Source organism: Leguminivora glycinivorella, chromosome 22, assembly GCF_023078275.1.
Source record: "Leguminivora glycinivorella isolate SPB_JAAS2020 chromosome 22, LegGlyc_1.1, whole genome shotgun sequence".
Lineage (NCBI taxonomy): Eukaryota > Metazoa > Arthropoda > Insecta > Lepidoptera > Tortricidae > Leguminivora > Leguminivora glycinivorella.
This window is the reverse complement of record NC_062992.1, coordinates 7541396-7568571: the sequence shown is the minus strand read 5'-3', so window position 1 is coordinate 7568571 and position 27176 is coordinate 7541396. Positions and strand designations below refer to the sequence as shown.

At 38.7% G+C, this 27176-nt stretch overlaps 4 protein-coding genes across 5 annotated transcripts; 1 reads left to right on the top strand and 3 right to left on the bottom strand.

The window, feature by feature from the left end:
• Nucleotides 1-490: 490 nt before the first annotated feature.
• Nucleotides 491-5746, bottom strand: LOC125237971 (derlin-1-like). The gene is made up of 5 exons (XM_048145229.1): nucleotides 5320-5746; nucleotides 4119-4322; nucleotides 3310-3458; nucleotides 2585-2695; nucleotides 491-1810 (listed from the first exon to the last, which is right to left on the bottom strand). Exons 1-5 carry the CDS (start codon nucleotides 5470-5472, stop codon nucleotides 1693-1695), a joined length of 735 nt encoding a protein of 244 aa, XP_048001186.1. The 5' UTR covers nucleotides 5473-5746; the 3' UTR covers nucleotides 491-1692.
• Nucleotides 5747-6062: 316 nt separating this feature from the next.
• Nucleotides 6063-16764, top strand: LOC125238092 (probable enoyl-CoA hydratase). Its single transcript, XM_048145380.1, has 7 exons — nucleotides 6063-6265; nucleotides 6640-6872; nucleotides 8634-8784; nucleotides 9524-9673; nucleotides 14586-14783; nucleotides 16612-16692; nucleotides 16754-16764. The coding sequence occupies exons 1-7, from the start codon at nucleotides 6115-6117 to the stop codon at nucleotides 16762-16764; spliced, it is 975 nt and encodes a 324-aa protein (XP_048001337.1). The 5' UTR covers nucleotides 6063-6114.
• Nucleotides 15679-20146, bottom strand: LOC125237773. Of its 2 annotated transcripts, XM_048144952.1 has the most exons (3): nucleotides 19778-20146; nucleotides 18540-19491; nucleotides 15679-16722 (listed from the first exon to the last, which is right to left on the bottom strand). In XM_048144952.1, exons 1-2 carry the CDS (start codon nucleotides 19890-19892, stop codon nucleotides 18545-18547), a joined length of 1062 nt encoding a protein of 353 aa, XP_048000909.1. In that variant the 5' UTR covers nucleotides 19893-20146; the 3' UTR covers nucleotides 15679-16722; nucleotides 18540-18544. The 2 variants fall into 2 exon arrangements, with proteins under 2 accessions (XP_048000909.1, XP_048000907.1); XM_048144950.1 differs by having other exon boundaries at nucleotides 15679-19491; nucleotides 19778-20145.
• A 2323-nt stretch (nucleotides 20147-22469) lies between these two features.
• LOC125237825 (proteasome subunit beta type-5) lies at nucleotides 22470-26598 on the bottom strand. The gene is made up of 6 exons (XM_048145023.1): nucleotides 26368-26598; nucleotides 26187-26288; nucleotides 24757-24856; nucleotides 23983-24176; nucleotides 23295-23433; nucleotides 22470-22655 (listed from the first exon to the last, which is right to left on the bottom strand). The coding sequence occupies exons 1-6, from the start codon at nucleotides 26509-26511 to the stop codon at nucleotides 22489-22491; spliced, it is 846 nt and encodes a 281-aa protein (XP_048000980.1). The 5' UTR covers nucleotides 26512-26598; the 3' UTR covers nucleotides 22470-22488.
• Between the last annotated feature and the right edge of the window lie 578 nt (nucleotides 26599-27176).

The window sequence follows — 27176 nt, the reverse complement described above, 5'->3', positions numbered from 1 at the left end:
CTAATTATCAAAGTTCTTTTAGCAGCTGTTATCTAATATTATCTAATGTGAGTGTGCATGGGATACCAACTTTGTCGATTGCTATAAAGCCGCTTTGTCAGTTTATTCATAATATCTGGGCGACCGAGCTTCGCTCGGTTCTATTTTATATCACGTCTTTAGATAAAAAAAACTCTTATAAATACAAAAACAAAAAAAAAAGACAAAAAACAAAAACTTAATTTCTGGCCGGGATTCGAAACCCTGACACCTACGATCTATCTGCGTACATTAGACCGACCTCGTACGACTGAGCTAAGCGGAATCGATGCGCGCGCGGCGAAATTAACGACCATATTTTACGTTTACTAACGCGAAAGAAAAACTCATGAAAACTCGAAAATTCGCGTTTTCCGGGATCTAAGGCTACGCTAGATCGATTTTTTACCCCCGAAAACCCCCACATAACAAATTTCAGCGAAATCGTTAGAGCCGTTTCCGAGATCGTCGGTATATATAAATAAATAAATAAATATACAAGAATTGCTCGTTTAAAAGTATAAGATAAGATAAAGATACAAGTAAATCTCGCCTTAATGGTAACTGACAAAGTGGGACGTTTTACTAAACACACTCACTAATATTAAATACACACATCTCCATATCTAACCAAACAGATCCATAAGGCCATCTCAACCAAAATCATTCAACAATCTCAACACTATCCACAAATATAACATTAAAATATTAAAACTATATAAGGGCCATTCAAGTATTACGTAAGCAGATTTATCATTATTTTTCCTCACCCCCCAGCTCCCCTCTACGGATGACGTAATCATCTTCTAGATCCACCGCTACTCCCCATGTTAAGAATAACTATTTAAGCATAGCAAAGACCCCTCCCTCTACAGTGCTTACGTAATACTTGAACGGCCCTGTATAGTTGTTATTCGACTTCTGACTTGATCACACATTTTAAACCTAATTTAAAATGTTAACGGCGCTATCTGAGTAGTTCCATTTAGCGAGTTAAAAAAAGTTCAGTTGACTTCGTCTTCAATTAGTACAACTCAATAGGAGAGTCCCCACAAATCGAATTGCCTCGTGAGGAAATTGCCGCGCAGAGCAACTCGGTCTGAGTAGACTTGCCTCGCCCGAGGCAATCACTCGCGAGTGTGTTACACCAGAGGCCCCGTGACTCGGGAACGTCTACGCGGGTAGTTCGCGAGGTTAACTAACTTATTACATCGCAAATGGCGACATGTTTCCAATCAAGTTTGATTCATTCCTTCCAGCGTCGTCCATCGTCCTTCCCGAGTTTGCCCCGGTTATACTCCGTGCAAAAAAGTGAGTTAACCTATAACTATGACGACCCGCTTTCTAAATAATGTATAGTAACTAGTAAGCAAGCCTCAGTTAGTTTTGACTATTTGTCAATTTGACAGAGTTAATGCTAGTTTAGTAGCATGCAGCAGCGGCTGGTCCATACGAGCCGATTCCCACCGGCTTGCCTAAAATTGATTACTAGTAAAGTACCTAATGTTAAGGTAGGTTTCTTTGTGCTCAGTGTTGCCTAGAAGAAATGTTCACCAGCCGCCCCTGGTAGCATGTTTTGAATCCGGGTCGCCAGGAGGTTAATTATTGTCAATACTTAACATATGTCTCACGAAAGATCAGTTAGTAAATGGTACGCTATTGTATTCAGAGATTTCAGAGGCCCCCCAGAGCTTGTCCGCGGCCCCACTGGTGTCCTCCAGGCGCGGGGGCCCTGACCTGCGCCGCGGGGCCGAAGTTGTTCGGGCGACGGACATCGGGGAAGTACTTCTTTCTGTAGACAAAAATGAACACTTCGAATTTAACAACTTAGATTAACTAGGGAACAAATCAAATTATTTTATTGAATATTTTTTGGGCGGGCGTGTGGTCTACGTTAGCCGCGTAAGCTGAAGACCCGGGTTCGATTCCCGGCTCGGCCACCAGTGGGCCTTGCCGTTTTTTCTTTCGTGTATGATATCTATTTCAATTCATAACTTAGATTAATACAAATTATCCAATCTTTATATTACAAATAGGAAAATGTGCGTGTCTGTTTGTTTGTCTGTCTTTCGCGGCAAAACGGAGCGACGGATTTTTTAAGTGGATATATGTAGTTGAAATGATGGAGAGTGACATAGACTACTTTTTGTCTCTTTCTAACGCGAGCGAAGCCGCGGGAAAAAGCTAGACCATACTAATTAGTCCTTACTATTATAAACGGGAAAGTGTGCGTGTCTGTTTGTTTGTCCGTCCTTCGCGGCAAAACGAATCGACGAATTGACTTCATTTTTTAAGTGGAGATAGTTGACGGGATGGAGAGTGGCATAGGCTACTTTTCGTCTTTCTTACCCCCTACTTCCCTAAAAAGGGGGGGGGGGGTTGTATGGAGCATTCCGCAATTTTACAATTTAACGCGAGCAAGCCTTGCAAAAGAACAAAATAAGAGTAAGTAATGGCGTGAGAAAGAGACCTAATGGTTAATAGTAATAATGGTTAAGGAGCTTTAGCAAATAAAGGTCTCGTGACTCTTGAGGTGTTTTTGGGCGAACTTTTTGTTAATACTTACAAAATAGCAGGTGGCGTCAGTAAAGCGGGTCCTCCAAATTCCTGCGGGTACTTGAAGATCAAGAAGAAGGCCAAATGGCCCACAAGGATGCCCAGGAACTCTTCAACGCCACTGAAAGGAAACCATTAAATAAATAAATATTATAGGACATTCTTAAACACATCGACTGAGTCCCACGGTAAGCTCAAGAAGGCTTGTGTTGTTGGTACTCCGACAACGATAGATTCAATATACAAATACTTATATACATAGAAAACATCCATGACTAAGGAACAAATATATGTGCTCATCACACAAATAAATGCTCTTACCGGGATTCGAACCCGGGACCGCGGCTTAGCAGGTCACTACCCGCTAGGCCCGACCGGTCGTCATTAATTCAATGAAATGTAAACCAGCACGTTGAATCACCCGAAATTAAGAAACTAAAGGTTGCAATTATGAATCAGGATTCAATAAAAAAATCGCTTCTATCTAATCTGTTGACTTAAGCATCGTCGCGAGGCAAAACTCTAGCGGGGAAAATGGAGAATGTAGACGTGCCGAGGCAGGTTACTCGGCCAAGGAAAATGCACGCGCTGGATCCACCGATATGTTAGCTATTTGTCGCGCGAGGACGTTGCCTCCTGACACTGCCTCGCGAAGTTGCTCATCCTATGCGGAACCACAAATTGAAGAAAAAACTTATTTGCTATAGTTATCTGCAGCAGATAGTAGAAACTCACCCTCCATTGACAATGAGGTTGAACGCGAGCAGCACCCACGGCAGGAACATGGCTCGGAACCGCGTCCCGAACCAGAAAGACACGATCACGTCCTTGTTTAGCTGACACCACACGTAGAGGACCGAGATCACCATCGGGTCCATTACGTACTGAGGAAAGAAAGAGGTCGTTAGTTCAGGTCCCTAAGTAACTTTTCTACTTTTTAATCGATTGGAAATTTAAGATCATCTTCAAATTAATAAAAAAATGTTTTAATTTATTGGGTGGATACAGAATGTGACGCCTCGCAAGGAAATTCGCGGTACGCGAGGCAACTCGAGTCTGTGAGACGTACCTAAACCGAGGCAAGTCTCCCGAGCGATCTGCTTCACGCGGCAATTTCCTTACGTTATCCATGTGGACTTGTCTAAACCAACTCAGAATGAGTTGTGTCAATAAGAAATTGGCGCGAGTAGTAACTTGGTCTCTATAAACGTACCCAGACTGAGTCATCTAGACATCAATTTGGACCTGTCTAGCTACTCTACCTCTACCTAGGCAGACACAACATTGCTGTTTGAATAGAAGTGTTCCCAATGCATTGCCTTGGGCGAGGCATGCCTCTACTGACCAACTTGCCTCGCGCGGCAAATTCTTGGCCGAGGCGGGTCAATAAGTTTAATTCCATGTATTGCTTTGTAACACAGATTTATAAAGAAATTAATTATTTTACATGTAAACACAGCCCTACTGAGGGAGCCACTGTACAGTTGCTGGTTGATGAATTCGAAAAAAATAAATAAATGTTACCAAAATAAAAATATACTCACACTCAATCCAATAAGAATTCCAATGCAAATGCAGAGCAGCCAATTAAAGATGAGCATAGTGAAGTAGTCGGCCGGCTTGCCAGCGAACATGCCCGTCTCCAGCCTCTCCGAGTAACTGTACAGGAAGTAGCAGTTCACGAGGAAGTGGAATCCGGTAGATGGGGTGATGGGGTAGTAGAACAGTGCTGTTGCTGGCCGCCATAGCTGGAAAAGGGAGTTTAAAAAAAATTGCAAAGTTACAAAAGTTAAAAAAGAAAAAACAAAGTTTGAATGGTCTTTCAACCTGATCTTTTAGTGAATGGTTGAATTGAGAATCAGAACTTAGGCTGATAGTCCACTACCATAATGTTTATCATAGACAACATATCATCTTTTTTCTTTACAATAGAGAAAAGGGGAGGCATGGGGCATACATACCTATTATTGTATTTATATGATAAACTTGTATATTATGGTAGTGTATTTTCGGCCTTAGAAAGAATCAAATGACATTGATTAACATTGACATTGTTGTCTAATTAGGAAAGAAAAAGTGGACAAGATCTCCTACACTACCAAAATATGAACAATCAATTTAAATTACTTAAATAATATTAATAGTTTGGTCGAGGCAAGTTTTATTACTTTTATTATAGTTAAAGTCTTGTTGAAATTGCGTTTTAAAACAACTTTAATGTTTTTTTAACCCCCGATGCAAAAACGACGGGGTGTTATAAGTTTGACTTGTCTGTCTGTTTGTCTGTCTGTCTGTGTGTGTGTCTGTCTGTGGCATCGTAGCTCCCGAACGGATGAACCAAATTCGATTTAGTTTTTTTTGTTTGAAAGCTCGGGAGTGTTCTTAGATATGTTTCACGAAAATCGGTCCACTATGTCGCGGTCCGGGGTTTTTTTTTATTTTAATTTTGTGGTTAGGTTATTGCTTAAATAGGTCACAGCCTAAAATTGGTTCGCACTCCGACTACTACTACTACGGTTTGGAACCGTTTACCGGATAGTGTTGTTACTGCTCCCTCCATGATTATATTCTCTTTGGCTCCCTCAGTGAATGTGTTCAAAAACAGACTAGACAAGTGGCTTTTAAATAATAAGATAGTGACATGACTTTGCTAACTATAAATCATGAGACACTGTGTGACATAGGCTCATCAGCTGAATAGCTGCTCGCCTATAATTGAATAATAATAATAATACAAACACTTACATGGAATCTGTTGATGAAGGCGCCAATATCCAAAATTAGATACCTGAAGTCCAGAAGGTTAAATTTGGCTAATATACTGAGTCCAACAGTTAAAGTTAGCCAATAACGCGTGTAAAAGGGTATCCCATAATACCAGTCTCTAAATTCCGTCATTTTATATAATTAAAAGCTAATTATTATTATATTATTGTGGTTATTGTGCAAGAAATAAATATAGGGCTTATCTACACCGGTGATACACCTAGATAACACAACTCAGTAAGGTTACGCGATGTACTCCGCAATGACTCGCTGTTTTAGGGATTGTCGGGTGATAAATAAATATTCCTGATGTAATTCTAAGCAAATTTCAGCTTTGTACACGTGTCCCGATCGAATTTGTCCAGAATTATTCGTAGATTTTGTTGTATGACGTTCTGTTTTGACACCATTTGACATTCATTTTGATGACTTCATCAGTTCATATACTTCATATACTTAAGTAATAATAAGTACACACTTTTATTCTACATCTTTAGATAACTTAAAGTAGAATCATTTTATGTAAGCATATATATTGATTTCAGTAAGTCAAAGAAAATTTATTCTGTGAAGTGGAAACTAGGCTGAAAATTTAAATGCTCACAATTTGGGAAATCAAACTAAAACATTTTTGAAAAGTTTTAAGTTTTTGAACGAGCAGCGCAGCTGACAATGACAGCGGCAAAACAAAGTCAGTCAGTTTTGACATAAGCTCGATTAGCTCGAGGCTCGAGCTATACATAGCGACTCAAAAGCTTTATTTCGATTTTAAAGATGAGAATGCTAATAAAGAAAGTGGCTTCGGCATCAAATCTATCGTTTATTAGGTTAAGCGCAATTAGATTGAGCTCCAGCGATGCGAAAGCCAAGTCTCAAGAAAAAGAAGCTCCTAAACCGGAGCTAGAGGAAACAGTGGTAAAAAAAAGTAAGGTTATCTTTTGCGTTTTAAAACTTAAATTACAAATGCGTTGAATGTCACTACTATTTTTCTAGTTATATTAATTATCTTGCTTTCAGACAACCTGGCATTAGTTGCGTTCTCACGTGCGCACTTAAAGTCGTGCCAGATATTATAATAGAGTTGCGCGCTAGAACGCAACCTGTTGTAAATCCTGGCGTCCACTAGGCTCGCCGAGTCAAGCCTCGTTATTTCGCTTTCTGCATGAAACTGCGTCCATTAGTGACGCGTCGAATGGCATTCAAATGTATGAGAACTCGATTCGACGCGGCTCGATTCTGCCTTAGTGGACGCTAGACTTAACATGCCAGTATTTTTTTTAATATTTCTTTTCCTGCCAGATATTGTGATCGAGAAGTATGGAGGCATAATGACTCTAAACATAGACCGTCAGCCAACTCGTAACAGCCTGGATGAGCCAACACTGCGAGAGATGGCAGCAGCTATAGATGCATTTGACAAAGATGCTGAGGCTCAAGTGTTGGTGTTCAACGGGGAAGGTGGATCATTCTGCTCCGGGTTTGATATGGATGAGATGGGAGCGAAGGGGTATAATTGTCTGAAAGACGCTGCTGTAAGTATTTTTGGTATATTGTGCTTATTTTATAGTTTTGAGACCTCTGAAAACACAATAAAAACACGAAAAATTTTGAAATAATATATATATTTTTTTTATTATAAATGGGCTTACTCTTGACCACAGACTAGCCAAAGGCAAAGACGTGGCCTACGATGGAGTGAGCTCGCCCAGAAGATGCCTGTTCACTCTTGATTTGAAGGTTGCCGGGTTATATGAGCTCGGAAATATAGTCGCCGGCAAGGAATAATTCTCGTGAACTGCTCTATTAGTGACTGGCTGCTCTATCAGACTGATTAGCTCCTTGTAACACATTGGAATTGCCAACCATAAAGCAAATTTAACCAGTCTTGTGGGCACATAACCAGTAGCAGCGGCATAGGGAATATTTATGCATACTTCATACAGCTTAGACACTATGACTACCCATATTTAAAGTGTTATGCCATAACTACCATAAGGTAAGATAGGTTTAGTGTTACTTTTACTTTGTAAAACTTGATATAGCTTAATAGCGTTTTTTACATATTTAAATGTTTATTAAACAACTTTTACAATGGTTACAATTGTACGTTTTTTAATTGTAGGTTTCTTACTTATTTGTAGGTTTTATTAAACAACACTTGTAGCAAAACGTTACAAATATGTCACTTTTTTACAAAATTGTTGAATTGTAATGTTTATTAAATGGGGCCCTGACCTGACCAGAAATATATGACTTTTTTTTTTCTTTGGCTTTTACTCCCTGCCAATTGCACAGGGTGAATTTGCCAATGTCAGTGTTGGCTTGGCTTGGTGTTGGTAAATATATGACTATTGTCAGGAGGGCGCTGTTATTTTGATGTGTGGGGTGACAGTTCAGTTTAGTATGAAGAAAATAGTTGTAATGAAATTCCACAGCATGGGACATAGTCATATTTCTAGTCAGGCTTTAATGTACAAAAGAAAGAAAAAATAATAGAATTTTTTTACATGTTTTGCTGCAGTGGACAGAATATTTTGACTTACAGAATAGTTTTTTAGGCTATGGAAGCCTACTAGTCAACTAGGAACCTAGTCCGTCCGTCCGTCCGCGGATAATCTCAGTGACCGTTAGCACTAGAAAGCTGAAATTTGGTACCAATATATATATTAATATATATATATATATATATATATATATATATATATATATATATATATATATATATATATATATATATATATATATATATATAACAAAGTGGTTTTGTTGGGGTACCCCCCCCCACATGTAAAGTGGGGACTGATTTTTTTTTCATTCCAACCCCAACGTGTGATATATTGTTGGATAGGTATTTAAAAATGAATGGTTTCCTAAAATCGTTTTTTTATAATAATATTTTCGGAAATAATCGCTCCTAAATGAAAAATGTGTGTGTCCCCCCTCTATCTTTTGAACCATACGTTTAAAAATATGAAAAAAATCACAAAAGTATTAAAAATTAAAAAATTGTTTTGAACTTGATAGGTTCAGTAGTTTTTGAGAAAAATAGGGAAAACTACGGAACCCTACACTGAGCGTGGCCCGACACGCTCTTGGCCGGTTTTTTTACTTGCCTGATTTAGTGTCCCACTGCTGGACAAAGGCCTTCCCTCATTTCTTCCACTCAACCCGTATGTAATCCTACCAATCTGGATGGATAGAATCCGTCCAAGTCATACAGAAATAGTTATAATATGATTTAAAAAAATCGAATACCTATTTGTCCTATTTATTATTGACTTTACCCATTCCAGTCACGGCTCCTGCGGCGCCCCCTATGCGACAAACCAACTATAGCAGCTGTCACCGGTTACGCTGTAGCAGAAGGCTTCGAACTGGCATTAGCTTGTGACCTGCGGGTTGTTGAAGACACCGCTGTCATGGGATTCTTAGGCCGTCGATTTGGTGAGTACTGCTTGAGGAATGAGAGTAAGAGAGATAAAGCTATTTTTTATTTCAGTTATGTAAATATATACTAGGGATGTCACGAATGTCGCATGTGTCACATTCGCGAATGCGAATGCGAATATTCATAATGCGAATGTGCGAATGCGAATGCGAATATCGCTGAATTTCATAAAAAACCAAAATAAAAACCAAGCAATCACCAACAACCCGCTAGGTAAAAAATTTAAAATTCTTAATATTGGTCAAAATGCCGAGTACGAACTTCACGCCGTACGAATTTGACCTATCTGCGCATGCGCGAGTCGACAGTCGACAAGTAGCAATTGGAGCGGCCGGCGCGGGCGAGGAACAAGCTGCGACTTGCACACATTCGCATTCGCAAAACATTCGCATCGTTTGAAGCGAATGCGAATGTCAATGCAAATGTTTAAAAGAATGCGAATGCGAATGCAAATATTCGTAACATCCCTAATATATACTCGTAAAAGAAGAAACTGACTGACTGACTGACATATCACCGCACAGCCGAAACCGCTGGTCCTAGAGATTGCAAAGGCACGTGGGTTCCTTATAAGTTTTAGAGGAGCACTTAGAAAGGATTTTTCATAATTTACCTCCTAAATGGGGTGAAATGGGGGTCCAAAGTTTGTATGGGAAAACAAGATTAGATTAACGCGGGCGAGGCCGCGGGAAAAAGCTAGTTTATATATAATAATATTCTATGTTGGTTTTTCAGGAGTACCCTCAACACTGTATGGTGGCCGGAGGCTTACATCTCTCATCGGCCTGTCACAAGCCCTAGACTTGCTTATGACCGGGAGACTCATCTCCGGGACAGAAGCAAACCAAAAAGGCCTGGCAGCTAAAGTCACCGCTACTGGCACAGGTACGGGAGACGATAAGTATGATTCATCCACTATGCAGGTTGTAATTTTTATAACCAACAAAATTTTGAGATGTCATGTGCCCCAAAACTATAAAAAGAGAAGTATACCGGAATGGCAGCGGCTGGCAGCGACGCGGCGAGCACTTTTAGTGTGAAATAAAACTTTATCTACCTACATATTTAAAAAGACCAGTCACTTGACTAACTCAAACAGGTCGCGCATCCGCCCTCCGCCATTCACTGTTTGCCGCTGCCATTCCAGTATGTGCCGACCCTAAGGTTACCCGAAATTTTCCTACATTTCCCTGAAATTTGGACAATCGCCTGATCACCTCACCCCACGCTTGACGTCTTCGATGTGCGATGGCGTGTGCACGCGCTAGTGTTTTTGAGACAAAGGGCAAAAGGAAAAATTGGACGAGAAAATAAGGTTATAAAAATTGCAGCCTGTATATAATTGCGGCCTGGATAAAATTCGACTCGGACCAATCTTTAGTAGGTACATACATCTTATGAAATTATGATTAGATGTTTCTCTCTCTTCACGCGAACACTAGCGCCACAGCCGATATTTTCTTATAGTTTTAAAATTCCAATAAGAGCCAAAAAATCCATACTAATATTATAAATGGGAAAGTGTGTGTGTCTGTTTGTTTGTCCGTCTTTCACGGCAAAACGGAGCGACGAATTGTCGTGATTTTTTAAGTGGAGATACTTGAAGGGACGCAGAGTGACATAGGCTACTTTTTGTCGCTTTCTCAATACTCAAGCTTTATTGCAAATAAGGAAAAATCAATGCAGTAGTGGATACACAATATCGATACAATCTTAAACTAAAATAAACCAGATATGTTTGTAGGAATTCATCTCAAAAGGTATTAATAAAATTCACATTATAATTTATAACATTAAACAATTCACAGTATAAAATTTAAAACGATTCGATAATATGATGAATAAGTATAAAAATTAGAACAAAGATATATTATGATAAAATTACAATATAAAAGTATTAATAGTTGATACAATTTGTCACATTAATTCAACCCAACAGTTTAAAACAATAAAAATTAAATTATCTATGTCAGTCAAACATTTTGTCAAAGTATTCGTCCAAGTTATAGTAATAGCACAGTATAATAAAGAGTACTATCGTACAGTATGGCCACTCCCGCTCCCCGCTGAAAGTGCCGCCCACCCCCTGTCGGTTACCTCACAGTTACCGCCTGTCAAAAACGCGAACAGTCAGCCTGTCATATTTCACTCGTACAAGCATAGTACGCGTTCACCTACACGAGCTTAGACTGTGTGCTAGGAACGCGCCTCTTTCATATATTTGATCGCCAGTGTCCGAGGTGTGGTAATAGGTCTATCTATTAAATATGTTACTGAACTCTTTAACATTAGTGGAATTTTTAATTTTTATGTCAGGATAATTATATATTTTAATTGCGATATGATCGATGCTTTTCTTATAATATGCAAAACGTGATTCGGGTAGCACAAGATCTAAAGTACGACGAAGTGGATATCTTTCACATTCTTTTTTGAATTGGTCTGATATGAGCCTATATTTTTATGGAAAATTAAGCAGATTTGGTATATATACAATGCGGTTACTGTGAGTATATTATTTTTTATAAAAAGATCCCTATGCGTTTCAGGGAAATAACCTTCAATTTATTTTTTTATTTATTTATTTAAGACATCAAATGGTCCAAGAAATGTGTTAGTGTTCAATAAAGCGTATACATTTTTTTGCATTAGTAAAATTTTATTTGCATTTGTACTGCTGCCCCACACTACGATACCATACTCTACATATGAGTAATAAATATATAGTTTTCAGAGTTTGTTTATCGCAAATTTTAGCCATCGATTTTAGTGAATAACATGCACTTCCTAGTCGTTTTACAATATAATTTACATGGTCATGCCATCTTAAATGTTGGTCTAGTTCGATACCAAGAAAACGGATTGTATCCGATTTAGCAAAAGGCAGATTGAGTAGTCCATTGAGTTGAATGCGCGTTTAAATATCATGTAGTAGCACTTATCATTATTGAGCGACAGAACATTTGCGGAGAACCATTCTAAGAGATTCTCCCATCCGCGGGTGGTTATATTCTGCAGGTCTTTGTGAGTCTCTGCACCCAGAATCAGACTAGTGTCGTCAGCATACATGTCGGGTGTTCCATTGGAGATATTTCTAATGCGAGCGAAGCCGCGGGCAAAAGCTAGTAAAATATATTTCCTTAAAAATTACCTCCTATTACGTAAAGAATACCACTTCATAAATCATAACAATAAGTCACAATTTTAGTTATGGTTTATCTAAAGTAGGTAGACAAAGTTTGATATTTTAAAAACTTAAATCAATAAAATTATAATAGTATAAATTATTATTAATATAAATTAATAAAGTCGATTTTGAAATTACTTGAGTTCTCCTTTTGTCCTGATACTGCGCTTGTAGTCAATAGATGTCGCTGTACTGTGTATAAACTAGCGAACGATATGTCGACACAGAATATAGAAGTTTTATTTGCCTTTCTGCTTCTTTAATGATCATCATCATTTTAGTTCCATATTTTTGTGTACTACATCTCGCGGCACCGCGTGGTTGTAGATGTCGTTCTTAATGTTTATATGATATATCTATTCGTAGGGTTTGAGCACTGTTCTGAATTCCCGGTCAGGAGATTACGGGTCTCGTTCGGTTCGCATTGCTGCTGTGCTTCGTAGCAAGTATTTAGTGTTGGCAAAAGCAGTACAGTACAACTGGTTAATTTCACCAACCCCTATCCTCCCATGTAGTCACTAGATGGCACTGTACTGTGTTTAAACTAGCGAACGATATGTCGACACAGAACATAGAAGTTTTATTTGCTTTTTTGCATTTTTAATGATCATCATCATTTTAGTTCCATCTTTTTGTGTACTACATCTCGCGGCACCGCGAGGATGTAGACGTCGTTCTTACGCTCCGCGCACACGGATGCAATAGTTGCACGGAGACATTTTTTTTTGTCTGTCGTGCGTCCAAGGAGTGACGACAGAGACAAAAAATGTCGCCGTGCAACTGTTGCATCTGTGTGCGCGGGCCCTTATTGTTTATAGCTATTCGTAGGGTTCGGACACTGTTCTGAATTCCCTTCCCGGTCAGGAGATTACGGGCCTCGTTCGGTTCACATTGCTGCTGTGCTACGTAGCAAGTATTTAGTGTTGGTAAAAGCAGTACATGTAACTGGTTAATTTCACCAACCCCTTTCCTCCCATGTAGTCACTAGATGGCGCTGTACTGTGTATAAACTAGCGAACGGTATGTCGACACAGAACATAGAAGTTTAATTTGCTTTTCTGCTTCTGTAATGATCATCATCATTTAGTTCCATATTTTTGTGTACTACATCTCGCGGCACCGCGTGGATGTAGATGTCGTTCTTAATGTTTATAGTTATTTAGCTTAGCTTTTCGAGTAGGGTTCTTTAGTGTTGGCAAAGACCTATATAACTGCGTAAAGACCGATAGTCTAAGAAAAAAACGTACTCCAAAACCATATAGAAAAAGGCACGGTGAGCTAGATGGCGATACACCTTTGGGGTACGCTCGGCTAGATGGCGCTAATATTAATATTTGACATTTTAAAACATAGCTAAGAATATGGGCCAAATTGTCAAAACTGAGGTTCAAAAGTTTTAAGCCGGTGTCGAGAGGTGGCAGTCTATGCACTGTGATTACACATTTTACTTTGACAGTCATTCTCTATAATACTCGATCCTCTTTGGTGTTGGTAAAAGCAGTAACTGGTTAGTTTCACCACCCCCTTTCCTCCCATGGACGTGGTAGAACTTGACTCTGGGATATGATTGTATGAGTTCCACTGTGATATGAACGATGGGCTGGCAAACTGTCACTATCACAAATTCGTTTTCTTTCAACCCTGTTATTATCCCCCGCGCATGTTACACGGTTACAATTTACAACTATATTTCCCTGTATTAATTAATTATTTTTCATTTAACCGGTCTGGCCTAGCGGATAGTGACGCTGTGTGCTACTCGTCAACCGCGGTCCTGGGTTCGAATCCCGGTAAGGGTATTTATTTGTGTAATGTAATGAGCACAGATAGATAGAACTCAGGAGTCGTGGAATATGGATGAAAATATATTTATCGTCTGAGTACCCACAACGAGTCTGAGTACCAACAGTCATTATGTATGTTTTGTTTCGTATTTATTTTAATTCAGTAAATTAGGACAACACTCGCGACGTAGTCGCGCTATATCCTATCAAAAATAGATCTGATGATGAAGACCGAAGTCTATTCATAACATTTAGTGCCCTATCAACGATAGTACTTATTATGTGTCGACAAGTCGTTCGCCAGTTTACGTACGGTACAGCGCCATCTGACGGGTGATTGGAGCAACTATATTACTTAGATTCCCTTGAGTCAGACCAAACTATAAAAGTCAAGCGATTATGATAATGTAGATGTAGACTGAGTAATCGCCATAATTTCGTAGAAGTTTGACTTTAAAATGACAATGCCGTAGGCTATGCTCTCAAAATCGTTGTCGACTTAGGTTGTTATGTTTCGTAGGGCGACAATTTTCCTGACAAAAGATCGAAATCTAAATCGGTTCATCCGTTCGAAAGCTATTGTCACGTTGCGACACCTAGTGACAATCAAAGTTACTACGTGTCTATCTTTGTAATTTTATTTATTGGAAAAATAAAATTATGCCGCAGACAGACACACACACACACACACAGACAGATTTTTCATAGCTCGGCGAAGTAATATAAAACTCGCTCGCGATATTATCGCGTCTGTTTTGACCACCAGATCAGTGCCTTATATCATTAAAAAAAAGTTTTTTAATTACGTTTTTTTTTTCTATTTCAGCCCTAGGAGAATCAATAAAACTGGCCAAGTCTATTGCGAAGTTTCCACAAAACGCGCTTATGATGGACAAGCTAGCCGCAGTCAACTCTCAGCTAAACCCCAACAGTGAGGAGTCTATGCGGGACGAGGCCATCATGCAGAGTCTACTGGGGTCTGCTCTGGAGGACCTGAAGGAGGGGGTTAAGAAATTCCAAGATGGTAAGTAATGTGCAGTATTTTTACCTAAGGACAGGGGCGGGTCTCTCAGCGATACTTTCGCCGAGCGAGCAATTCTTGGCCATTCAGTGGTGCCGACTAAACAGATAATTGAACTCAATGTCGGCTGCTCGCGTCCGGTCCGTTTGTTAATGTAGGCAAAGAGGATAGAGTATTATAGAGTTACTGTTGAAGTAAAATGTGTAATCACAGTGCATAGACTGCCATCTCTTGACACAGGCTTAGAACTTTTGAACCTCAGTTTTGATAATTTGGCCCATATTCTTAGCTTGATATGTGTTAAAATGTCAAATATTAATATTAGCGCCATCTAGCTGAGCGTACCCCAAAGGTATAATGCCATCTAGGCCACCGTACCTTTTTTTCTTAGACTTTATCTGTCTATACGGAGTTATATTGTTTTTGATGTAGGTAAGAATTATGATATATGATCAAACGAGCTTCGCAAGCGAAGTTCGATCAATATTATATGACTCGCTTCATTGGAAGATATAATTAAGTTTACATTATTGTAGTTTATTTAATCTACTGGCAACATATTGCACGCTTATTTTTAGAGATTTAAAAAAAATAAGTATCACCATTGACTCAAAAAACCCACCCCTCCACCCTGGCGGGGTCGCTAGAAGCAATCCTCATTTCTTTTAGAGATTTTTGGGTACAAAACTTTGGTGACTGGGTTTACTGGGAGGGTGGGTAATTATATCTTCCAATGAAGCGAGTCATATAATATTGATCGAACTTCGCTTGCGAAGCTCGTTTGATCATATATTAATATTTCCTCGCTTCATTGTTCGATATAATTAAGTTTACATTATTGTAGTTGTTTAGAGACAAAGTTTTGTCTATCGGGATGTGTAATGACAAGAACTTTAAGTATTCATAACATGATTTATTAAATTTTGTCATTAATTAATTACAGATTACACACTGATCTTGCAAATATAGTTTCGTCAATCACCTGACGATTATAGAACCTGGCAAAGGTTAGAGATGTAGAGGACCAGCCGGCCGTCTTTCTAATGAGATCAATATTTACTCCCTTCAATGCAGCTGTAGATGTAGCAGCGTGTCGTGTGCTGTGAGCACTGAATATTGTCACATCTATGCCACTATCTGCCAGAACTGCCTTTATCCACCTGCTTATCGACTGTGCTGTTGCGTCTCTATAGGGACGCTTTACAGTGATTAAGAGGCGATCAGAATTCTGAGGTCTTATAGTTCTTGTTACAGAAAGATATTCCCTAAGAACTGAAGCCGCACAAATTTCTGGTTTTTCCTCAAAAAATGGGAGGAACAAAATAGGTTGCTCTCTACCTATAGCTGAGGTCTTAATTATATCTGTTATAATTATTTTTACCCCATTGTGGCAAAAATGAATGTTTTGCCATTTAATCAAAGAGAAGGTCTGTACGCGATGCGCTGTGCATAGCGCTAACAAAACAACTAGTTTCTTAGTAATTTGTTCTAAGGAAATAGTCGAGTTTGGGTACCATTGAGCAATATGATCCAACACTAATTTGGGATTCCAAGTGTGTGTATATTTTGGCAAATTTGGTCTGGATTTATATACACCTTTAAGTAATCTTTTTATATGTTCATCCTTTCCAATGTTATCTCCGAGGAAAAGAGATAGAGCAGACCTGTGGCTGTTAATAGACCCGTAGGACGCTCCCTTATTAAACTGATCAGTTAAAAAACCAATAACTAAAGATGTTGAGTTGTCAAATACGTCTTTACCAAGGTTTGAGCAAAATGCCCACCACAATTTTAGTGTTACATTATATTGCTGCATGGTATTCTTGGACAGGGATGCTAGCATTAAATCCCAAGAAGTTTCTGGTATGCCGCGTCTCCGGTAAGCTAGCCGGAGAGCAGCGCTGCACCCAGGGTAAGTCGCCTGTGGAACGGGCTCCTTGTCCTGAAATCAGAGCAGACTTTATGTTCCTCAGGACTCATATAAATTATATCCGATTGTAATAATGACATTAACCGGGGGTACCACGGTTGAGATGGCCAGACAGGGAAAACAAAAATTCCAGAGGCTTTCTCATGAATTATCTTTTGCAAGCATTTCAATATAACCGAAAAAGGAGGAAACATATAAAAGAAACTATGACTCCAACATAAGGTAAAGGCGTCTATGGCAATCGCGTCTGGGTCCCTTCCCCATGACACATAATTAAGACATTTTGCATTGGCGCGGGATGCGAAAAGATCAATTTCTGGATGTCCAAATCTTTTTATTATGCGCTGAAACGCTTCCTCTGACAATTCCCATTCTGTATCGAGATTTATTTTCCGAGATTCTCGATCAGCCTCGGTATTGTCTCTAGTATTTATATAAGAGGCGAAAATCCATAGATTCCGCTCCTCGCACCATTGCCAAATTTGCCTCGAGAGGTCGTTGAGGTGAGGGAACTGAACGCCACCCATGCGATTGACATAGCTGATTGCCGTCGTATTATCTATACGCAGTAATATAGAGCAATCACGCCTATCTTGTGCGAAATATTTTAAAGCCAGAAAAACCGCCAAGAGTTCGAGCTGATTTATGTGGAAAGATCTTTCTTCTGATCTCCAAGCTCCGTGCGCTCGGAGATTATTCGAGAACGCTCCCCAACCAGTCCGAGATGCATCAGAAAATATCTCGAGAGAATAGGTGATAGGTACCAGAGATTGTGAGCATAAAGATATGTTATCTTTCCACCAAGTCAGATCTTTTAGAATAACCTTTGGTAATATTATTTTACTGTCATAGTTTGCATCCCGTTGCAAAGTTAGAAATTTCTGTCTTTCTAATATTCTCGTGTAAAGCCACCCATACTTGGCTGCAGGGCAAGCGGCGATAAGAACTCCTATGAGTTGCGAAAATTCCCTAATTGTACAGGAAGGGAGTGCCGAAAATTTTTTAACAAGGACAGATTTTTTCACGTTTTTCAGTGGGTAAAGATAGTTCATATCCACTGAATTAAACATGAAGCCTAGGTAACGGCAGTTTTGCTGGGGTTCCAAAATACTCTTTTGATAATTTATCACAAAGCCTAGACATTCTAATAGTTTGATGGTTTGTTTGACATTCAACAAGCATTCATCGTAACTATCCCCAATACATAAGATGTCATCCAAGAAAAACACAGATTTATGGCCTTTACCTCTTAGGTAGGTGATAACCTCTCTCATAATTTTTGTGAAGGTTCTCGGAGCCAAAGAAAGCCCATACGGTAAGGCCGTGAACTCATAGGTTAGTAAATCTGAGTTTTCGTTTTCAAAATGGAAGCGAAGATATTTTCGGCAGTGAGCCGCCATCGGAATCAATAAATATGCTTCTTTTAAATCTACCGTGGCCATATAACCACAATATGGAATTAATTTTGAAGCTGTTCGATGATCTTCCATTTTAAAATGATCCTTGGATACAAATTTATTTAATTTTTCTAAATTAAGAATAAAGCGTTTGCCCCCATTAGATTTTGGGGCTAAAAAAGTTCTAGAAATAAACTGGTCTTCTTCCTCAGCGCAAGGTGTAACAGCACCTAACTGCAGTAAATTTTGAATAGCCACCATCATGTCGGCTCTTTCTGAAGCAGACCAATTTATTTTGGGAACAAAATCCTGAAAGACTTGACTTTCGAAGGGGATAGAGTAACCCTCTTTCAGCCAGGTCAAAATAACTTCATTTGAAGTTATTTTGCACCAGCAGTCATAAAAGGACCTGATTCGTCCTGCATGGGGTACCTGGCTTATTGTTGAGTGGCAGCACGAGTCTTGGCCTGGCCCGCCGGCTTTGCTTGTGGGTTCGGAACTTGTTTGCGAGCCGCTGTAGCTTTCCTGTGACCTCCCCGCCCGTTCCTGTTGGACTGGTAACGTGTGGGTCCTACCCAGTTTCCCTGGAACTGGTACTGATTTCGTAGGACGGGGGTAGAGCTTGAGGAGGCTGGTGTATTCTTAACAGCAGGTACGGGTTTCTTAATTTGCAACCCCTGTTTTTCAATAGCCTTTGAGGCTTTGATTTTCTCTGCAAGCTTGCTTCCGAAAAGTAACTCATCCCTTTCCTCATCTTGGATGACATTCAGGAAAGGTCTGGCTAGCCCTGGGGTTATCAATTTTATGCGGGTTTGGGTCTCTCCAAAATGTAGATCAGACAGGATCCGGCAACTGTCACTTAACAACTTTATTGCTGTGACTTTGTCATCGGATGTGAGTAGGATCGATAGACTTCGATTCACCGCTGTAATTCCCAGCCCAAGCTGTTGTTGGCTGGCCTCCAACTTCTTATCCCTATTGCGAACCATCTCTGTAATAGCTGCGGAGATTTCCGGGTTTAGCTTTGGTGCCTGTAATAGGGTGCAGTTCTCTGGAATGAAGTATTCATTCTTTAATTTTTCTTTTGCCTCTGAGGCCAAACCTTTCCGCAGTAGCGGTAGCCAAAGCGATGCCAATTTTTCGTGGATTTTTTCTCCGAATTTAGGTTTGTCATCTGTTGCTTCACCAAGTGCGGTGACGATTTCTGGATCCAAATCCGGTACAACTGCCGTTTCGGGAACCGGTGTTGCGTCGAGCGTGACGGGCGCAGGGGAACCATCTCCCGGAACAGCCTCTGGAGCCTCATCGATGCTAGGCGCGTCCGCGCCTTGGCCATCGTCGTCAGGGATAACCAGTACTTCTCGGTCGAAGAACTCCTCGACTTCTGTATGTAACAGAAACAAACCAAAGGATTATTTTAGCGAACTAATAATAAACCAGGTAAAGCCTTGGATAGCACGTGCGCGAGTGCGCATTTAACTCTTAATCTTATCTCTCGGATAAAGACTAAGGTGGTATTATTGACATATTAACATGTATTCGTAATAGAAACCCATGTCTTACATGTGTAATTGCCCTCGTGTTGGCTCACGGCCAACCCCCAGGCTCGCGTCCTGTGTTAGGTACGCGTTATGGGAACGACTGTTAGTCGTTAAGAAATATCAACTTACCCGAGTTCTCATCTGATGAAGACGATGAAAACCTTAAACCAGCATACTTTCTCAATTTTCTTTGATAGTGTTCTATCTTCTCTTGCCGCTTGCGTTTGGTCATGATCGCCGCCATATTTTTGCTTTGCGATCTAACCACGCCGACCAAGAGTGAAAATTGAGGTTATAATGTCTATGGTTTTTTCGTAACGGTAAACGGATGCGTGCGTCTGTTGCCGTGCACGAAAAAATAATGAGGATTGCTTCTAGCGACCCCGCCAGGGTGGAGGGGTGGGTTTTTTGAGTCAATGGTGATACTTATTTTTTTAAAATCTCTAAAAATAAGCGTGCAATATGTTGCCAGTAGATTAAATAAACTACAATAATGTAAACTTAATTATATCGAACAATGAAGCGAGGAAATATTAATCACAAATAACAAAAGTTAAAATAATGTTAATTAATCGCGTTCGACCTGTATGTGACTTTAAATTTTAAATATTATTTTGTATACTTTCCACTTAGTAACCGCTTTATAAAAAGTGTTTGAACAATGGTAATGAAGTGGAAAAATTACATTTTGGACGCTTTTTTTACCTAGTAGGATCGAAAGGGCTCGTGATTCTGAGTAGAATAAACATTAAATATATTTACCTATTTTAGGAAAAAAAGTTTTAGAAAAAAATGCCTAATAGTGACAATAGGGGTGACGACTTACATAAAAAACTGGCATTCTGTTTAGTCCGTCAGTTAGATCGTCCAAAAATACTGAATAGATGTTTTTCGCTTTATCGAATTAGTGAAAAAATACAAAGATATAGATTATAGAGCATCGAAGTTCCGGAGTGAGGGCTTGTGACGTCAGTTTTAAGTAAAAATTGTACCTAGACGTCACGCGAAACTTCAACGCACTGTACTGTACCATCGTCATTTTTCGTTATACGAGAAAAATGTGTCGCAAATTTTTTTGAGAATCTAACCGACGGACTAATAGTTTTTTTACTACTCGTGTCGATTTAAAATACTCCCTTCGGTGTTTTAATTTATCGCCACTCGTTTCGAGCTTCCTTTTTTACGCACTTGTATCGTAATGTACTATTTTATGCTTAAAGAGACGATTGTCTCTTTAAGCATAAATGGAAGATGGATGAAGTCTATGGATATTTTTTTAATGTACGTTTTCGATAAGTATTACCTACATAGTATTCTAGTCCTGACTTAACAATATGAAAGTCAATGATTCTTTTGAACTTATCTCATTTAATAATTAGCACAAAAACTTCTGTTAATTATTCTTATGTATTATATTATAGTGGTGTAAGAATTTTGATGAACAAGGGCTACTTGCACCAACGAGAATGGAGCGTTAACCCACCATTTTATACGGAATTTTACAGATGACAGCCCCACTAACCCTGAGTTAAGTGGTTGGTGCAAGTGGCCTCATTGATAAAAATGTTACTGAACTGATCAGTGAAAAAGTGTTTTGTCCCATTCTCACAAATACGTAAGTAAACATGACAGAAAGAGACAAAACACTTTGACTAATCAGTCCAGTAATTTTGTTTTATATGGGGGTAATTTTTTTAGAGTGAATGAAGATTATTAGAAAACGCTGGATATAAGATAGGAAATATTCTGCAAAAAATCTTTCTCACTCTCACACACACTTATGCATTATTAACTATATTGTATTATTAATTAAGTAATGATATAGCTGTACTACTAATGCCATCTGCTGGCAATGTTAACAAAACCAAAAAATATGGTTTCAATCTTTTAATAAAAACTGGAATTATATTATTGGTGTTTGTCTTTCCCATCACGGAACCATTGTTCTTGATCTCCACATTAAACCACTTCAATTCGTCGCTCTGTTTTGCCGTGAAAGATGGATAAACAAACAGACACACATAATTTCCCATTTATAATATTAGTATGGAAACGGTTCATGATCCTATTAATTTAGATTAAATTCAAATAATATTTAAATAGGAACAGAGTTGCATTTGCTTTGTTTCGTTCCATTTTCAACTATTATTTCTGCTCTTAGTTGAAATTTCAGTGGCAATTATTTTTCTTTCATTTGTATGGCTGGGTGAGATAAATGTCGCTAGTCGTTAGTTCAGTTTATATAGCTTTTGGAGCTGAATAAAACTAGCGTTACAATTCAAAAAGTAGTTTATACCTCCTTAACCCTTCGTCTGTGTTTGATAAGGATCCTAACATAAGGCGTTGGACTTTAAAATAATATATCAAAGTTAATTGTTTTATGACAGACACAGACGAAGGGTTAAGCCCCTTTTTGCCTTTAATTGTAGTGCAGCTCCGAGCACCCGTCATTACAGATGAGCACAGAATAGGGATATTTTCACAGTAGACATTTAGGTAATTTCTCAGTACCACTACTTGACAATAGATGTCGCTAGTTGTTCAGTTCTATGGATTTTGGTAGGTGAATAAAACTAGCGGTATAATAATAAGTACAGTTTAGTCCTCATTAACCCCCTTCTTAGCTTGGTACTTATAGTACAGCTCGGAGCAGTCTTCGTTACAGATGAGAACCCGTCCTGGGTCATACACAGACAACACAGAATAGGGATATTTTCGCAGTAGATATTTTTTTACATAATTTCTCAGTACCACTACTTGACAATAGATGTCGCTAGTTGTTCAGTTTCTATGGATTTTGGGGTGAATAAAACTAGCGTTATATTAATAAAAAGTACAGTTTATTCCTCCTTAACCCCCTTCTCGGCTTGGTACTTGTAATGCAGTTCGGAGCAGTCTTCGTTGGAGATGTTGACCCAGCCGTCCTGGTTCATGTGGTAGACGCGGATGATCCCGCCAGAGTACGCGTCGCGGTGCGTCGCGTGATAGATGGCGCGGCGGCCGAGCTCTGAGGAATGAGGTGTTTTTAATTAAATGTTTTTATATTGATTTGTGTTTATATAACAGCAGTTATGGTAAATCAATTTTAGCATAAAGGAGTCAGCTATTGACAGTAATAAAAAATCAAGAGTTTAATGGTGAAACCCGATAAGTTGAGCAAACTAATATAATTTATAAATGTATATTAATTTGTAATGAAAAATGTATATAATGTAAATAGTTAGATTTAAGATTAATATTTGCATGCCGCCCTTGGCTAAATATGTGATACCGACTGCTGATTTATTCTGTCCAACTTAATGTACCATATTTAAGCAAATAAATTATATTCTATTCTATTCTATTCTCTAACTGGTTTATGAAATTCGAACTATGTGTAATTTCCACAATGTTGTTAGTTCTAGGACAAATTATCTCGATTTATCAGGTTTCACCAGTAAAAATGTATATTCCCCGTTTGTAAATAGCCGGTTCCACACAGAGCGAGCCAAATGACCAATGAAGTCGTGCTTTGGCCGAGACAGTACGTGCATTTTCTTCGGCCGGAACATGTCTTTGGATACTTGCCACGCGAGAATATTGCCTCGCGACATGCCTCGCCCTGTGTGGACCCGGCTGATAATATATCTGTTCTGTGAAATATTACCTTGTGCCTCCACATCGCTCAGGTCCCAATGGTACCCAGAGTCGAGCACACCGAACGCGTAGACAGACCCCGAGCCAACGGAGAACACCTTGCCGGCCGTGCGCGTGCCTTCGCTGTCCACGTAGTATAATTGCGGGCCCTGCGGAAATGTTACAAATTTTAACTTCAGTTAACCAGACCAAGGCGAGAACAACGGAACGGAAATTTGCCGATACTATTCGTCTTGTCAGCCCCATGCCCTTATAGTTGTAGACCATGTTAGCCATGAGCTTGCTAGCAGCGCTACTGAGACTCACTCACAGTTTGTATATTATGTACCCACAGCACAAGCCTTCTTGAGCTTACCGTGGGCCTCAGTCAATCTGTGTAAGAATGTCCTATAATATTTATTTATTTTATTTTATTTATTTATATACAAAGAGGATCGAGTATTATAGAGAGTTACTGTCGAAGTAAAATGTGTAATCACAGTGCATAGACTGCCATCTCTTGAGCTTGACACAGGCTTAAAACTATTGAATCTTAGTTTTGACAATTTGGCAAATAAATTAATATTAGCGCCATCTAGCTGAAAGGTGTAACGCCATCTAGGTCACTGTACCTTTTCCTGTATGGTACTGAGGTACGTTTTTTTTTTCTTAGACTTTATCTGTCTATACGGAGTTATATTTTATATACTACGACTTACCCTCTTGTCATATCCAGCCAGCATCATACCCATACTGAGCCCCATGCCCTTATAGTTGTAGACCATGTTGGCCATGAGCTTGCTGGCGGCGGCGACGGAGATTCGCTCGCGGTTGCGCAGCTCGTACAGACGGCACTGCTTGGCGAGCACGCGGTCCCAGTACACGCAGTCAGCTGCGCCTCCGGCAAGGGTACCTGGGTAAGTAAAGAAATAAATATTATAGGACATTACATAGATTGACTGAGTCCCACAACAGTAAGTTCTAAAGGGCTTGTGTTCAGAAAATGCTATACATATGTATAAGTACAATAATATTCAAATATTTAGAAAACACACTGCACACATGACTTAGGTATCAAAATCTGTGCTCATCATCACACAAATAAATGCCCCGGGATTCGAACGCAGGAGCATCAGCTTAGCAGTCACTATTGGCTAGGCCAGACCGCTCATTAAAATACATGAATATTTGGGGTCCATTTAACACAGATCACCCTATCTCCTCTAATCCCTACATTATCACAAGATGTACTGTACACTGTACAGCATAAGTAGAATAACTCCATAGAGATACTGTTGACAATAAAATATTCATCACTTTGAATATTATAGTGTTCAATTTGTAATCTCTTTCATCTCTTTAGGGAAATATTCTTATGCAATTTTTATAAAAAGTGAAGTACAATATCAAGAAAGCCACAAAGAATTTGTCAAAAATCAAAATGTGTTGTGTAAGTTAATAATAAAATTGACAGGCTATTCAAAACTCTTTACCTAGCAAGTAGTCATTGATCTCCACAATCTTCTTCATGGTCTGGGAGCCGATGAACTGGCCGCCGGTCGCTCGGGAGTCCACCGCCAGGAGTACTCCACCCTAAAATACGAACACATATTTAGGCTTCACTCTAAAACTAAAATCATTTTTGTTGCAGAAGGCCTACTATTCCGTTTCTGAATATATGACCGAATGAAATAAAATTATATACCTACTATGTAATTAATATCATAAATTATCATAATATAATACGAATAAAATAGAATTATATGTCACTTTTTGTAAATAATAATTATAATATTTAATTCCAATGAGAAAATGTACAATAAATTAAATTATACTTAAACTAGATAAATATTTTTGTAAATTATATATAAATATGTGAATGTAAAACCTGACAATGTATAATCAATACTGAATAAAGAATATGAATATGAATAAATCATAAGTAATTATATGAGGCTTTATGGGCAATTCCACGTAACTGTAATGTAAGTGACCACTTCATTGCATGTTTTTTTATTTATGATGCAAATTGAAGTCTTGATTTATCTCTAGATAAGCCTACTTTTAATCCTTAGATATATTGATATTTAAATTAGCACCATGAATAAAAAAACATGCAAATAATTGGTCACTTACATTACTCTGTTACATGGAATTACCCTTATAGGTAGAACCCGATAAATCAGGAAGATACTTTGTTGAAATAAGAATGTTGTGGAAATTGCACAGAGTTTGAATTTCAAAAACCAGTTTGCTCAACTTATCGGATTTCACCACTAAACTCTCGTATACAGACTCGACAAACCGAGGGTTTACTGGTGAAACCCGATAAGTTGAGCAAACTGGTTTTTAAAAATTTGAACTATGTGCAATTTCCGCAATTCTTATGTCAAAGAAAAATTCGCACGCAATCGCACGCAAGCATCTCTAAGATCGACGACAGAATGTATAGGGTACAATCTGCAGTTATTTTTTTCAGAAAATTGCACCTTACCCACCAATGTACAAGGTGCGATCTGCTTTTTGTAGCAGATTTTGCCTTTACGTTGTTGATGTCGAGATATTCATAAGCAAATGGTTTCTATGGAAAAATTGTTTGGACCCGGACTGCCCCGTTTGAAACATAGACTGAGGGAATCATACTGCCTTTGTCTTATGCTAGTACTAGCACCCAAACAATAAAATGAGGTTAAATTTCCTGGTTCTTACTGGTTATAACAACCAGAAAACAAAATGAGTGTTTTTCTTGCTTCTTACAGACTGACCAGTTGTGTTTGTCAGACTATAGGTGTGTTAATACAACTGATACTGAATTTGACATAAGTGTTTCAGGGGATAATGATTGTAGGGAACTGTTTGGCATAGAATGCTCATGTATTTAATGATTAAAGGTGAAAACTATATAAATTCTATGCAATCTCACCTTGTAGCGGAAACCCAGTGTAGTGGTACCGTGATCAAAGTTGATTTTGATTTCACGTCCTGTCTCATCTTTGCGGTTGAAGCTAGCTAGCGTCTGTGCAGGCTGAAAACATCACAATTAAAGTTTAAGTTTATGAAATGCAACATAATAACAGAAATACACAATTTTAAGATAACCTTACGTTTGAGAACGGCGGGGCAGCAAGCTGAGCGCTGGCGAAGAAGTTGCCGGTGTATCCAATAACATCATTTTGGAAGGAAGCGAGAGAATCAGCGGGCCTTAAATTGATTTTATCGTCCAAACGGCATAATGTTTCGAGAGCCATTGTAAATTTATTTTATTGTGTTAAATTATACTATTGATGATGACAAGCGAAAACTCTGCTTTTGCGTTAAGTCACAGTCAGTTAGTTTGACAGCTTGCGGTTTGAGTGTCTGTGTTGCAACTTTTTTGTACAAATAAAACATGCCAGTTAAAAAAACGTCATTTTATATTTTATGAGTCTATAATTATTCTGAATTGTATTATAAAATAATTCAAAAATATGAAATGTAAATAATACATATCATTTTATAGCAAATTTTAAAATGTTTTCCATTATTTTGTAAATTTTAAAATTCCTCCGTGATAGCGCCATCTATATTTGTTAATTGAACATTTATTTCCGCTACTCAATAGTAGATGTCCCTAGTAGCATCATTGTTTTTTTATGTTTTTAAATTCACATTCTATTGAACAACAGATGGCGTAAACAAGTGCATAATTACTACATTCATGATCGTTTTTTACAAAAACTCAAACAGGCGCCAAAAGGTTACCAAATTACAAGCAAATTACAAGTTGTAAATCGATTCCCACAAAACAATAAGGCGTTACAGCCGTGTTAAACCCATAAACGTGATCGCTTGTTTCCACGGCAAAAATTAGACCATTTTCGAGAAATCGTTTGGGAGCAATAAAATGAATACAAAGTATATATCTAATAATGGT